At 41.1% G+C, this 15,121-nt stretch overlaps 1 protein-coding gene and 1 non-coding gene across 2 annotated transcripts in view; one reads left to right on the top strand and one right to left on the bottom strand.

The window, feature by feature from the left end:
- The window catches only part of LOC103604823 (chromosome unknown open reading frame, human C19orf68), a 31,585-nt gene that overhangs the window by 5,307 nt on the left and 11,157 nt on the right, over window positions 1-15,121 (top strand). Inside the window, exon 3 of the mRNA XM_008589406.1 lies at window positions 3,888-4,200. Coding sequence (XP_008587628.1) covers window positions 3,888-4,200 — 313 coding nt within the window. The remainder of the gene's footprint in view (window positions 1-3,887; window positions 4,201-15,121) is intronic.
- On the bottom strand, window positions 2,981-3,054 carry TRNAI-GAU. The gene has a single exon. It is a non-coding gene; the product is annotated as a tRNA-Ile (tRNA).

The raw sequence follows: 15,121 nt of genomic DNA on the forward strand, positions 1-15,121 counted from the left end.
CAAGATAGATGGCTTCACAGAAGATGTGGCATCTCCTGAGTGGGGGCCAGTTCTAAGGGCTGAAATACCTAGGGTGAAAAAGGCCAAACCAGAGAGTTTCACAAAAGCCTGTGAATGATTCTAGGAAAATGTACTGGGTGGAATCCCGTGAACTTGCCATTTTGGTAGTTCAAGGGTGGCTGCACGCTGGCAATTTCTTTTGCTTCCACCTGATATCACCGTGGTGGCTATATGTTTCTATTTTATTTATAATGATTTATATGCTTATGAGTTTACTAAATTTGCATTATTTTTGTTGCTTTAAATAAGGCAAAAATTTTCAAACTCTTTATTTAGATTTTTAAAATCTAGTGGACTCCTGCATTTTTCTTTATTTCATGCATGTAGGAGGAAAGGGGTGTGTCAAGGATTCCTTTCTGGTTTAACAAGGAAAATTCTTAAGTATTTATACTCGTGGTTGTCAGGGTGGACTCTGAGGAGAATCACCCTTCTCAGAAGCCATTTGGAAAAAATGTGAGAGCATTTTTGGGGGTATGCTATGGATGTTTACTACCTGGGAGCCACGGCTTCTTAACTACATGCCAGGCCCTGGGCAGTTTGTGTTCCAGGGTCAGCAAACTGGGAAGCCTTTGGGCCAAATCCAAAGTGCAGCCCATTTTTATAAATAAAGTTTTATTAGAATGCAGCCACACCCATTTATTTACATATTATCTGTGGCCGTGTTTGTAATATAGCAGCAACATATTACTATCTGACTACAATAAAAGTTTGATGACCCCTGCTCTGTAAACATAAAACCCCATACCAAAAAATGCTATCACTGTCCCATAGAGAAACCCTGCTTTCAGAAAGCTGATGCCAATCTAAATATTACTATCAGAGAAATACAGTCTGTTTTTTTTCCTACCCTGTTTCATTTTTTACAATGCTGGTTGTAACTCTCTAAATTGATTTCATGTAATGTACTATGGCTGCAGTTTGAGAACCACTCTCCTACATAAACTCTTGTTCACACACATGAAGAGATGTATAAGAAAATATTCATTGAAGCATTGTTTATAAGAAGGGAGAACTGGAAATGTCATAATAGTTGGCAGAGTTGTGGGATGGAACATTAGGCAGCAGGTAAAAGGAATGAAACTGAAAGTCTTGAAATTCTGATGAGTGAAAAAGCAAGCTGTGAAAGGATATGTAGAGTGTGATGCTTGCATTAGTCTCCTATTACCATTGTAACAAATTACCACAAACATAGTATCTTAAAGCAATACAAATTTATTATCTCACAGTTATCAAAAAAAAAAATAGAGAAAAATGTCTCCAACTATGTTGAATTTATTCAGGAATAAGAAAAGAGGGTTATAACTCAGAACATGCAGCCAGGGCAAGTCATGGGGTGCGTCTGGTGAGGGAAGGGTAAGAGAAAGCTTTTATTGGCAAAAGGGAGAGGTTCACATAGGCTGCTTGGAAACAGAGTTCATTGGTTTCAGAGGCTCAAAGCCATTTTTGTCATCAGTTCATTGGTGGAGATGCTGTTACTGGGCAAGTGTTCTTTCAGAGCATTTTATCTAAGTTACTGCAGTTCTAGAGAATGGCTAGTGATAAACCCTGTCATAAAAATATATGCCTACGTACAAAATGTGCAAGCTGTGCAAGGAGGAAATGGGTAAAGGATGTGAAGGTATTTCTTGTGATATTTTTAGAAAGTCCTTGGAGATAGTTCTTATCTTGGACAAGCAAGTATGAGTCCCTTCTTTTGTGTCTTTCCCAGCCCTATTTTTTGGGGGTCTGACGAAAAGTGATTTTTATCAACTTTCATACAGTTCTGGAGGTCACAAAGCCAATATGGGTCTTAATGGGCTATCATCAAGTTCTTGGCATGGCTGCATTTCTTCTGGAGGCTCTAGGGAGACCCTCTGCTTTCTTACCTTTTCTAGCTTCTAGAGACCACCCATGTTCCAGTTTGGCTCAAGGCCTCTTTCTCCATTTTCAAAGCCAGCAGAGTAACATCTTTTAATCTCTCTCTGACTTTGATCCTCTTGCTTCACTCTCTCCATTTTACTTACCCAGATAATCCAGAATCTCCTTGTCTGAAGATCCTTAATCACACCTGCAAAGTCCCTTTTGTCATGTAAAGCAACATATGTACACTTCCAGTGACTAGGATGTGCACATTTTGGGGAGCCATTATTTTCCTACTACAATGCTAGAAAACAAAGGTTTTCTATGTGAACATTTCAAAAGTGTAATGTACTTCCAGAGAAGTGCACACATCATACGTGTGCTACATGATGAATTTTCCCAAAATGGAATGCACATGTAACCAGCACTCAGAATAAGAAACAGAACACATCCAGTCGCAAGAAGCCCCTTCATGCCCCCTCATAGGGTTAACCTCTCAAGAGTAACTACTATCTAGTCTCTTAACAGCACAGATTAACTTCGTTTGTTGTTGAACTTTATGTAAATGGGAATCATATCGTGGGCTCTCTTTTGTGTCTGGCTTCTTTCACACAGCATGTTTGTGAGATTTGTTCATGTTTTTGGAGATGATAGTGATTTGTTCATTATTATTGTTGATTAGTATTTTATATTAGGAATATGAAGATACTTAAAAAAAAGTCTATGGGAAGATTCATATTATCTTTTAATTCTCTTTTTCTTGTTTTTTGGCTACTGGCCAGTACAGGCATCTGAACCCTTGACCTTGGCATTACAAGTCTGTGGTCTAACCAATTGACCTAACCAACCTGCCTTAATTCTGTTCTTCCACAGACTTTTTGACTTACCCTCATATTTCACAACTTGTTTTCTTGTTCTAATGTGGATATTTAGGTTTCAAGTATTTGGCTAGTATGTATAGTGCTGCTATGATCATCCTAGTACATGTCTTTAGGTGCCCATATGCAGGCATTTATCTTAAGTAGAATCGTTGGGTCACAGGAGAGGCATAGGATCAGCTTTCTTTCTTCATTTTGGTGGCAGGCTGGTATAGGGATCGAACCCTGGACCTTTGTGTTATCAGCACAACACTCTAACCAACTGAGCTAACCAGTCATCCCAGGATCAGGTTTAGTAGACACTGCCACACAGTTTTTCAAAATGGTTGTGCCATTTTACACTCCCTTCAGTGATGTGTGAGAGTTCCAGTTGCTCCACATCTTTATCGACACTTGATGTTATCAGTCTCATTTATTTGGTCATTCCGCTATTGTGTAGTGGTATTTCCTTAGGATTTTAATTTACTTCCTTGATGGCGCATAAGTTTGAGAACCTCTTTGCATATACAAAGTTTTAAAACATAGGAATGTACATTCTGTGGTTTATAGGTGTCTACAAACATATGCAGGAATGTTAAATGCACAATTTTGGTAGTGGCTACCTCTGAGAACAGGGGAGGGAGGGGTATTTGTTAGGGTAGGATTCACAGAGGGCTTCAATTTGTGATGTTGTCATTGCTAACCCAGAAGCACATACAGGACTATCTGAAACGTTTTATTTTTGAAATTTTTTTGAAGTATTTATAATAAAACATTCACTTTCGATAGAGCCAGGGGTGGTGGGTACAGAATTTTAGCAAACACATACCATGTTCCAGTTGTTTTTTAAAAGTACTTTATGTATATCAACTCCTGTCATCCTCACAACAATCCTATGAGGAAGATATGATGATGATTACTTTCCTTTTAACATATAGGGAAACTGAGACACAGAGACTTGAAGTGACTTGCCCAAGGTCACACAGCTGGCATATTCTTAAGGCCCTCTACTCTTCTCTATGCTTGAAACAATTCTTAATCAAAAAAATAAATAAATAAAAATAAGAAAGAGGAAAGGAAGAAGAAGGAAGCCAAGTGATGTGATGGCAGCGTTGGTCGTTCTTCCCACAGGCCCCCTCAACCCGGCTGCCCAGCTTTCATCATCGTCAAGCTGAGCCCACTGCGAGACCGCCTAGTGGTGACAGAGTGCCAGCTGACCCACTCACACCCAGCCTGCCCTCTCGAGTTTGCCTACTACTTCCGCCCAGGCCACCTGTTAGCCAATGCCTGCCTGCCGGTGCGCACCACCAACAAGATCTCCAAGCAGTTCGTGGCCCCAGCCGATGTGCACCGCCTGCTCTCCTATTGCAAGGGCCGTGACCATGGCGTCCTGGATGCCCTGCATGTGCTCGAGGGGCTCTTCCGCACTGATCCGGAGGCCAAGGTGGGGTCTCGGGAGAGGCAGAGGGGGATGGGGGAGAGCACACTGAAGACTCAGGTCATTCATTCTTTCATTCAGCTGCCCATTCATCCCTTTATTCCTTTTCTTTACTTATCTATACATTCATTCATTCAATAAGTACTGGCTGAGGCATTGGGGATGCAGCAGCAAACAAGACGCACATGGTCCCTGCCCTCAGAGAACTCACATTCTAGTGCAGTCTATTGAACTTCCTGCCAGGATGGAAATCCCAGAATGGTAGTCTCCAGCCACATGTGGCTATTGAGCACTTGATAAGAACTGAATTTATTTTATTTTAATTAATTGAAATTTAAATGCCCAGTTATGGCTGTTGTCTATCTTGGAGAGGTAATTGCTAGAACTACCTCGCAGTTTCTAGTGGGAGAAACCAACAATGGACAAACACATCCAAATATGATATAATGCCAGTAGGGTTGGATGCTTGGAAGAAGAGGAGCTGAAGTGATAATGTTGAAATATTTTTTTTAATTGAACTACACACATAGAAAATACACAAATAATAAGTATATAGTTTGATGAATGTTCACAAGGTGAAAACACCCCTGAACCTATCACCAAGATCAAGAATAAGAAGGGGCTGGCTGGTTAGCTCAATTGGTTAGAGCACAGTGTTATAACTCAAAGGTTAAGGGTTCAGATCCCCACACTGGACAGCCACCAAAAAGACAAACAAAAAACAACAACAAAAAGTAAATGAGAAGGGAGGATGCTATGTGTTACATAACGTGATGGAGTGATGAGTATCATAAAGAAGAATTAGGTGAGCGTTTGGAGAGGGACAGTTATAAGGTTGATATTTTTTTTTTCCTTTTTGTCTTTTTTACTGACCAGTAATGGGATCGCAACCCTCGGTGTCGCGCCCGTACCGGGGACCGGCAACGGGATCGCAACCCTCTGTGTTGCGCCCACACGGCGCTCAGCCAGTGAGCGGGAACCGGTCTCCACATGGGATCTGAACCCTCAGCGGGAGCGCTGCTGCGTTCTCAAGTGGCGCACTCTCCAGTGCGCCACCGGCCGGCCCTAAGGTTGATATTTTGAGTGGTCACAGAAGGCTTCTTTAAGGAAATGAGGGTGAAGCAGAGGAGATGGAATAGAGGGAAGGGACCCCCAATCTGTTGACAGAGGGAAGTGAGTTCCAGGCAGAGGGAACAGCCAGTGCAAAGGACCAGAGGCTGAAGCAAGCTTGGTGTGTTGGAGGAACAGTGAAGATGCTGCTCCTCTATGAGGTATTTTTCTGCCTCTTTGATCCAATTTCTGGTTTTAAGTGAACTTAAAGTTAGAAAAAAGAAGAAAGAAAGACAAGAAGGGGAGAAAACTGGTTTCTCCATCTGTCTGTGCCTTTGTCTCATGCATGGAAGAGATCCCAACTCAGGGTAAGGCTGAGATGTGAACCCACTCTCTGGATTCAGGTCTGGAGCGCTCTCCCCATCTCCATCTCATGCTCAGTAACCAGCCCTGATTCAAGCCAACTGAAGTCCAGCCCCAATTCACACATAATATTGATAATAATTTTAGCTAACTTTTATCAAGTACTTACGGTGTGCCAGCCACTACCCTAAGTGCTTTACATATAATATATTGAAATCTCACCAGAGCCCTATGAAAAAAGAGTCCACCATTCTCATCCCCATTTTACAAACAAAGAAATTGGAGCACAGAGAGGCCAAGTAACTGGCCTGAGGTCACACAGTGACTTAATGACAGAGCTGGGCTTTGTACCAACACAGTCTGAATCTAGGCCCATGGTCTTCACCCCTGTGCTATTCCTCAATTTGTAATTGAGGCTTGGGCCCCTCACCACCAGTTCCAGCCTCTGAAAGGTTGAGGGCCCCACCCAAGTCAGTTTGCAGCTCTGTAAAATGGGGGTTCACACACATCTCCCTACTCCACTGGTCTTCACTGACTGAGCTAGTAACTGCTGTTCACTGTTTACCATGAAATAAGTAAGCCTCAGCTGTTCTTCCATAGAAACATCCTCTGCAGGATTGCTCCTGTGTGAAGCAGCCCATTCATAAATTAAAGCCTTTCACAGAAAGGAATTGTCCTTTTAACTTTCATTTTGGAGGCTGTCATGGAATTTAACCTAAACCAAGTTTGGCTGAAGAGGTTCTAGAAAACCAAGAGACCAATGAAAGGTTATTCCTTTTAAAAAAACATTTAAACATTTACTTTTGAATATGTCACACTTTCACATGGTTCTAAATTGAAAAATACAAAAGGGTATGAAGTGAAAAGCCCCCTGTCACCTCTTGTCTCCCAGGTCTCCTCCTCAGAGCTCACCAGAGCTACCAGTTGCTTATATATCTATTCTTTGATCCAGACTGTCCAGTGGAACTTTCTGTGATGATAGAAATGTTCCTTATCTGTGTTGTCCGGTACAGTAGCCACTGACCTCATGTGGCTATTGAATACTTGAAATGTGACTAGTATGACTGAGGAACTGAAATTTTAATTTAATTAATTGATATTTAAACATCCCTATCTGAGGGCCGGCCCATGGCTCACTTGGGAGAGTGTGGTGCTGATAACACTAAGGCCAAGGGTTCGGATCCCTATATAGGGATGGCTCGTTGGCTCACTTAGGAGAGTGGTGCTGACAACACAAAGTCAAGGGTTAAGATCCCCTTACCAGTCATCTTTTTTTAAAAAAATAAACAGCCCTATCTGGCTAGTGGCTGTGTGTATTGGACAGCACAGCTCTATACATATACAGATAAGTTTGCATGTCTGTATTTTTAACCTTATTTCCTCTTTTCACTCTCCACCCCACCGCCCAGCAAGGTGGCATAATACACTGTTTTGCATCTTGCTTTATATGGTGGGGAGTGCCAGGTATCAGCATGGTTTGTTTTTCCCCTGGGACTGGTCAAATCCCCCTTAGAAAACTCCTCCAACCTCTTGTCTGGGGGGTAAAGGCAGGGCTGCCAGTTTCTGGGAGCCACATGGGGGAAGAGAGCTGGAAAGCTGGCAGTCAGTCAGCAAGATGCACTCAGTTCCCATTTGGGATTCCGAATCTCCCCTTTCTCAAGACTCCAAGGGCAGAGGACCCTTTCCGTTTTATGCTGTCTACAGAATAAATCTCCAGTCCTGGGGGGAGGGGAGGGGTATGAAGAGAGGGAAAACATGGGATTTAGAGATCTAGCTGCTACTTAAACAGCCCTCAACTAGTCTCTATTTAAACTTCCCCACACTGCCTGGTATTGACAATTCCTTTTGAGGACACCGCTATTGATTCTTAGTGTTCTTCGATTGCTGGCTTAGGATTCATAGTTTTTTGGGGGGTGGGGTCAGCTTATCCATCTGCTTTCCAGCTTCCAAAATTTTATACCTGTTAGCTCCTTTCCTGTTGCCCCTGTCAAAAAAAAAAAAAAAAAGCTTTTTTCTGTAGGTGTACCTGAGGTTCAGGAAAGAGTGAAATTAGAGAGGTATGCTAGAGCCATCACTTTTACACAGAAGTTTCACCTAGGTTTTTCACTTAATAGATCTATTGAAGTAGTTCTGTATTATTAATGTATTAATAATATAATAAAGAGTTCTTTATTCTTGTCCTAAGAATAGGCTGAGCAACAATCAGATACCATTCTTTCTACTCCCCAGTAGTCTTCCAAAGGAGTCATTGCTTTGGAAAGATGAGTGTCTGTCATTTTGGGTGGCTCTCTTGGTCTTCAGAGAGGGTCAGACAAGAATGGTGTGCCTGAAAGCCACAAGGCACAATTCGTGGGCAAGAGAGAGTGGCTGCTTCACCCAGGGAGGTGTTAAGACCTTTTATAACCTGTCCTGAGGCAGTGATGGTGGGCTATGGTGTCCAATCACACCTCCATAACCTCATTTGTGGTAGGCTCCAGTGCAACCAGAATCAAGAAGACTTTGGACAGAGAGAGACCTTGCACAGAAATGTTGTAGCTTTCTCTTACGTGTATGCTTTGCCTTCTGAGAATGATGAACATTGATCTGAGTGTGCTCCTTTTAAGAATACTTGATGGTAAACTGGTTCCATCTTAAGGGAGGGAAATTTGGCAATATCTATCACAATGACAAAAGCACTCACCCTTTAACACACACTCTCACTGCTGGGAATTTATCCTGCAGGCATAGTTGCGCAGCTGTGGAATGACTTATGTTCAAGGTTAATCATGGTGACTCATGAAAGCAGCAGATTGGAAACAACTAAAACTCCACCAATGGGTAATGGTTATATAACTTGTAGTACATCCATCCATGGAATACTATGCAGCTCTAAAAAAAGAATGAGAACAACTCTAAGAACTATCTGGAAAGATCTCTCAGATACTTTCCCCCCCTTTTTTTGGCAGCTGGCTGGTATGGGGATCTGAACCCTTGACCTTGGTGTTCCAAGGCTGTACTTCTCAGACACATTTAAAAAAAGCAAGGTGCAAAACAGTGTACATAGTATGCTGTGTTATGGAGACAATAAGAATTGTAGACGTGCTTGCTTGTATTCACATAAAGAAACTCCAGAAGAATACCCAGAAATGTGGATTGGTGTAGGAATAGCGAATGTGAATGGGATGATTAAAGAGGTGGGAGTAAGACCTTTTATGTATAGCATTATATTATTTGACTTTTGGACCGTGTGAAATTTTGCACATTCAAATAATTAATCTTATAAAAGAATATGGGGCTGGCCCGTGCCTCACTTGGGAGGGTGTGGTGCTGATAACACCAAGGCCATGGGTTCGGATCCCATATAGGGATGGCCGGTTAGCTCACTTGGGAGAGTGCAGTGCTGACAACACCAAGTCAAGGGTTAAGATCCCCTTACCGGTCATTTTTTAAAATAAATAAATAAATAAAAAAGAAGATGAAAAATAGGCAATAATCTCAATGTACTAAACCCATTTGTTTCTCTCATGAAAGATTAGTGCGTTAGTGATAGGGTATCTTAAGACTGTCAGTCATGATGGCCTGGGTTTTGCTATAGTAACAACCAGCTTTCAAATCTCAGTGGCTTAATTCATTGAAGTTTATTTCTTGGCCACCTACATGGTCACTGTGAGATGTCGGGAGAGTACCATTTATCTGAGTCATTTGGGGACCCAGGAGGATGGGCATCCATCCCAACATAATTACCATGTGTGTCAGGGAGGGTTGGTAAGGCTTCTGCCCAGAAGAGACTGACGAAGTCACTTTCGCTTACACTTATTGGCCAAAGCAAGTCACACGACACTGCCTACCTGCAAGGGCGCATGGAGGTGCAATACTACTAAGTGCCCAGGAGGGGGACAGCCACAATTACTTGGCAAATGGCAAAAGCTATAGCTTATAGGGAGCTGTTTCAGCTGGGCTCTTCCAAAGGCCTGTTTGAATATGGGTCTCGTGTTTCCCTTGCTCTGTAGTTACACAGGTCTCTGCACCTCAGTTTCAGCTTTTCTATCTCTTTATGGCTCCCAAAGGGAATATTGTCTATGCTGTATAGCCTATTTTTATATCAGACCAGCCATTTTGGGGGTGATATAATAACAGCTGGTAACTTTATATTGATATCCTAAAAGCTTTCTGTACCTTCTGGCTATGGCAATTACTGGCTGTGGGACCCTGAACATGTTATGAACAAGTTACTTCTCTGAGTTTGTTCATCTGTGGAATGGGGATAATAAAAGGTACTACCTTATAGGGTTGTAGGGCTGTGTGAGGATTACATTATGGAGTGTTTCTGTGTGTGTAAGTGGTGCCTACAAAGTAGGAACCCCTATATGTCTTAGCTATTTAGCTGTTATTTTTATTCCCTTAATTTTTTCGTAAGGACAGTCTGGAGATATTATCATTCTGATCACATGAAAAAGGAAGGATGTACTCACATATAGGAAGAGGTCTGGGTGGGAAGTAGCAAGTGGCGTGCGTTCTGATGTTAACATTTGTGAAGTCCACCATCTATGGTAAATGTATCCCAGTGCCACTGATTTGTGTATCTGAGAAGACACCTGTACTCATTTGGGCCCTCAAAATCTGCTCCTCCCTGGGCTTCTCTCTCTCCACAAATGCACTGCCATCAACTGTGTGCCTCAAGCCAGAAGCCTCTGACTCAGACCTGTTTGATCACTTTTGTGAAGGCTATGGGGTATACTAGTCAGGGACATGGACCCTGGGCCCAAGCTGCTTGGGTTCAAATCCCAGCTCTATTGATTATTACCTGGGTGACACCAGGTAACCTCTCTGTGCCTCAGTTTTCCCATTTGAAAAAGGGGGATGATAATAATGGTATCTGTTTTACAGAGTTTTTTGTAAGGATGGAAAGAGTTAGTGCTTAGAATTGTGCCTGTCACAGAGAAACGGCTTCAAGTGTGTTGTTGGTTTTCCTACACACCTGAAATCATCTTCTTTATATTTATTCATCGTTAGTTTGCTGACTGTCTCTGCCCACTCTGTGCTGTATCTTATTTGCTCTCCTCAGTGCCTGGACTGACACTCAGCACATCTTTCCTACACACCTGAAATCATCTTCTTTATATTTATTCATCGTTAGTTTGCTGACTGTCTCCGCCCACTCTGTGCTGTATCTTATTTGCTCTCCTCAGTGCCTGGACTGACACTCAGCACATTGTATTTGCTCAGTAAATATTTGGTAGAGAAATTTATTTATTTATGTAGCCCCTTCCATCATCAAATGTCACCACATCCTGTAAGTGTCACTACACATCCCTGCTATTTTTTTCAACTATTCCTAATGACGTGGACTTGGATCCCAGGCCCTCCACTTGTTAGCTCCATCACTTTGGGCAAGTCACTCTCCTGGGGTAGTTGGTGATTCCCAAGACCACCCTCAGGTTCAGTGTAACATGGTTACAGTTTATTACAGCGAAAGGGTACAGATTAAAATCAAACAGAACAGGCACATAGAGTCCAAGAGAGACTAGTCACGAGCTTCCAGTTACCCTCTTGGTGCAATCTCATGGACAGTACTTAATTCAGTGGTGTATAGCAACATGTGTGATGTATTTCTAACTAGGGGGCTCACTCAAGCCTTTGTGTTCAGGGTTTTTATTTGGGGTTGGTTATGTAGACATGGCCGACCATCTGTGTGGCTGACCTTAGTTTCTGGTCCTTCAAGTTGATACTGTGTGGCCCAGGGTCCCTCACCATAAATCATATTGTTTGCATAGACTATCTGTCATGGCCCAAGATGCAGGTAAACAGGGACACTCTTATCAGGTAGGACATTTCAAGGGTTTAGAGGGTACCTCCCAGAGGTGAGCAAGAAAACCTTTGGAATGTACAGGATTTGGACAACCCAGGTCTGCTGAGTTAATCCTTAAGTACACATCCGGACTCTTTCAACCTCAGTTTCCATATCAGCAGTAAATGGGAAATAATGGTTCCCACTCAGGGGTGACTCTCATTCAGTCAGAGGAATCCACACCGTACCCAGTCCCATTAGCCTTTCTCTTTACCAAGCATCACGTGCTCAGGTAATAGTAACAACACCAGCCACTAATACTCAATTAGTATTGACCTCATGCCAGGCACTGTTCTACATGCTTCACACAGATTAACCCATGTTGTCCTCATAACGACTTTACAAGGTAGATGCAATTTTGGTTCCCACTTTGCAGACAGGAACACCTGAGGCACAGAGAAGTTCAGACACTTACCCTAAGGACACAGCTTGTGTGTAAATTTACACAGCTGGTAAATAGGAGAACCTGGATGTGGATCTCTGTAGTATGGCTCCAGGGTCCAAAATCTCTTAACTATCTGGTTTTTGAGCCTGTCAGCTGAAAGCGATACTGGTTGTGCTGTTGTTCATGAAGTCTCGGCCAGCCTGACAGGGTGGGAGTTGGGCCTGCCTCACTTCCTTTCTTTCCTCAAAGGCAAGCACAGTGTCAGGCACTGAGTAGGTGTTCAGTAAATGCTGTTTAATGAACAAATGGGTGTGCAAGAAAAGCTTATGTAACCCTCTTTAGAAAGAAAACCCAAGATCAGGAATCTGAGTTTTCCCTTAATTAGTCAAGTGCTTGCCGGCTTTGGAAAAGTCTTAAGACAAATACATTTTGCTGTCTTTAGTTTTCTTATTCCTGACTCCCAAGGAGAAAAAGATACAAACAAACTTATGTGTACTTTTTTTAAAACCCATTTTACCTATTATGACTTTTTTTTGCGGGGGGGGGGGGGGGGATGTGAATACTAACTTCAAAAATACCACAAAAATGGTCATAAATTAACTATATAAATCCTAAACCTTTATTATGAAAACCTTTCAGATAGTAATTTATAGTTAAAAAAAGTATATGTATTTTAAAAATTGCTTGTGACAGCTTCAACAAATAACACAAAAGTGTAAATATAACTGAAAAGGGTTGTTTCTAATGAATAAATAGACTGCATATAACATAGTTATATGCTAGAAGAAATATTCATCTGCAATTATGCCATGTATCGAAAGTCTGTTCTCATTTGCACTGATTTAAACACTTGCCTACTATTTCCACAATCATAGACGTTACCTGGTTTATTAAAAAAAAAAAATAGGGGGGGGGGGGGGGGGGGGGGATGTGAATACTAACTTCAAAAATACCACAAAAATGGTCATAAATTAACTATATAAATCCTAAACCTTTATTATGAAAACCTTTCAGATAGTAATTTATAGTTAAAAAAAGTATATGTATTTTAAAAATTGCTTGTGACAGCTTCAACAAATAACACAAAAGTGTAAATATAACTGAAAAGGGTTGTTTCTAATGAATAAATAGACTGCATATAACATAGTTATATGCTAGAAGAAATATTCATCTGCAATTATGCCATGTATCGAAAGTCTGTTCTCATTTGCACTGATTTAAACACTTGCCTACTATTTCCACAATCATAGACGTTACCTGGTTTATGTGATTTTGAACTATACGTAGTTATTTGTGTAGTATTTATTTTATTATATTTTTATTTTTTAAATTTTATTTTATTTTGTCAATATACAATATGGTTAATTACTGTGGCCCATTACTGGAACCTCCCTCCCTCCTTCCTCTCCCCCCTCCCTCCCAACAACCTCATATCTGTTCGCTTGTCCTATCAACTTCAAGGAATTGTAATTGTTGTGTCTTCTTCCCTCTCCCCCTTGATTTATTTTTAGCTCCCACAAATAAGTGAGAACATGTGATATTTCTCTTTCTGTGCCTGACTTGTTTCACTTAATATAATTCTCTCTAGGTCCATCCATGTTGTTGCAAATGGCAGTATTTCATTCTTTTTTATACCAGAGTAGTATTCCATTGTGTAGATATACCACATTTTCTGCATCTACTCATCTGATGATGGACGTTTGGGCTGGTTCCAATTCTTAGCTATTGTAAAGAGTGCTGCAATGAACATTGGAGAACAGGTATACCGTCGAGTTGATTTCCATTCCTCTGGGTATATTCCCAGCAGTGGGATAGCTGGGTCATATGGCAGATCTATCTGCAATTGTTTGAGGAACCTCCATACCATTTTCCATAAGGGCTGCACCATGTTGCAGTCCCACCAACAATGTATGAGAGTTCCTTTATCTCTGCAACCTCACCAGCATTTATCGTTCACACTCTTTTGGATATTAGCCATCCTAACTGGGATGAAATGGTATCTCGGTGTGGTTTTGATTTGCATTTCCTGAATGCTGAGGGATGATGAGCATTTTTTCATACATCTGTTGGCCATTCATATATCTTCCTTTGAGAAATGCCTGTTTAGCTCTTTGCCCATTTTTTGATTGGGTTACTTGTTTTTTTGTTGCAAAATTTTTTCAGTTCCTTGTGTATTCTGGATATTAATCCTTTGTCAGATGTATATTTTGCAAATATTTTCTCCCTCTCTGTTGGTTGTCTTTTAACTGTTAATGTTTTCTTTTGCTGTGCAGAAGCTTTTCAATTTGATATAATCCCACTTATTTATTTTTCCTTTGGTTGCCAGTGCTTTTGGGGTCGTATTCATGAAGTCTGTGCCCAGTCCTATTTCCTGAAGTGTTTCTCCTATGTTTTCTTTAGGAAGTTTTATTCTTTCAGGGTGTATATTTAATTCTTTTATTTTTTTTTTTATTTTTATTTTGTCAATATACAATGTATATGGTTATTATGGCCCATCACCGACACCTCCCGTCCTCCTCCCTCTCTCCCCTCCCCCCCCAAGAATGTCCTTTCCATTTGCTTGTTATAACAATTTCAAAAAGGTATAGTTGTTATATCTTCTCCCCTGCCCCCCGGTTTTTTTTGTGTGTGTTTGTGGGTGAATTAATTTGTTTATTTTTTTAGCTCCCACCAATAAGTGAGAACATGTGGTATTTCTTTTTCTCTGCCTGACTCGTTTCACTTAATATTATTCTTTCAAGGTCCATCCATGTTGTTGCAAATGGCAGTATTTCATTCGTTTTTATAGCTGAGTAGTATTCCATTGTGTAGATATGCCACATTTTCCGTATCCACTCATCCGATGATGGACATTTGGGCTGATTCCAGCTCTTGGCTATTGTGAAGAGTGCTGCGATGAACATTAATCCATTTTGGGTTGATTTTGGTATATGCTGAAAGGTATGGGTCTAGTTTCATTCACATGCATATGGATATCCAGTTATCCCAGCACTATTTGATGAAGAGGCAATCTCTTCCTCAGTGTATAGGTTGGGTGCCTTTGTCAAAGATCAGATGGCTGTAGGTGTATAGGTTGATTTCTGGATTCTCTATTCCATTGATGAGTGTGTCTGTTTTTATGCCAGTACCATGTTGTTTTGGTTAGTATAGCTTTGTAATATAATTTAAGGTCTGGTCGTGTTATGCCTCCAGCTTTATTTTTTTTGCTCAGGATTGCTTTGGCTATGCATGGTCTTTGTTTATTCCATATACATGTCTGGATAGTTTTTTCCATTTCTGAGAAAAATGTCATTGGAATTTTG

The sequence above is a fragment of the Galeopterus variegatus genome, unplaced genomic scaffold, assembly GCF_000696425.1.
Source record: "Galeopterus variegatus unplaced genomic scaffold, G_variegatus-3.0.2 Scaffold5416, whole genome shotgun sequence".
NCBI lineage: Eukaryota > Metazoa > Chordata > Mammalia > Dermoptera > Cynocephalidae > Galeopterus > Galeopterus variegatus.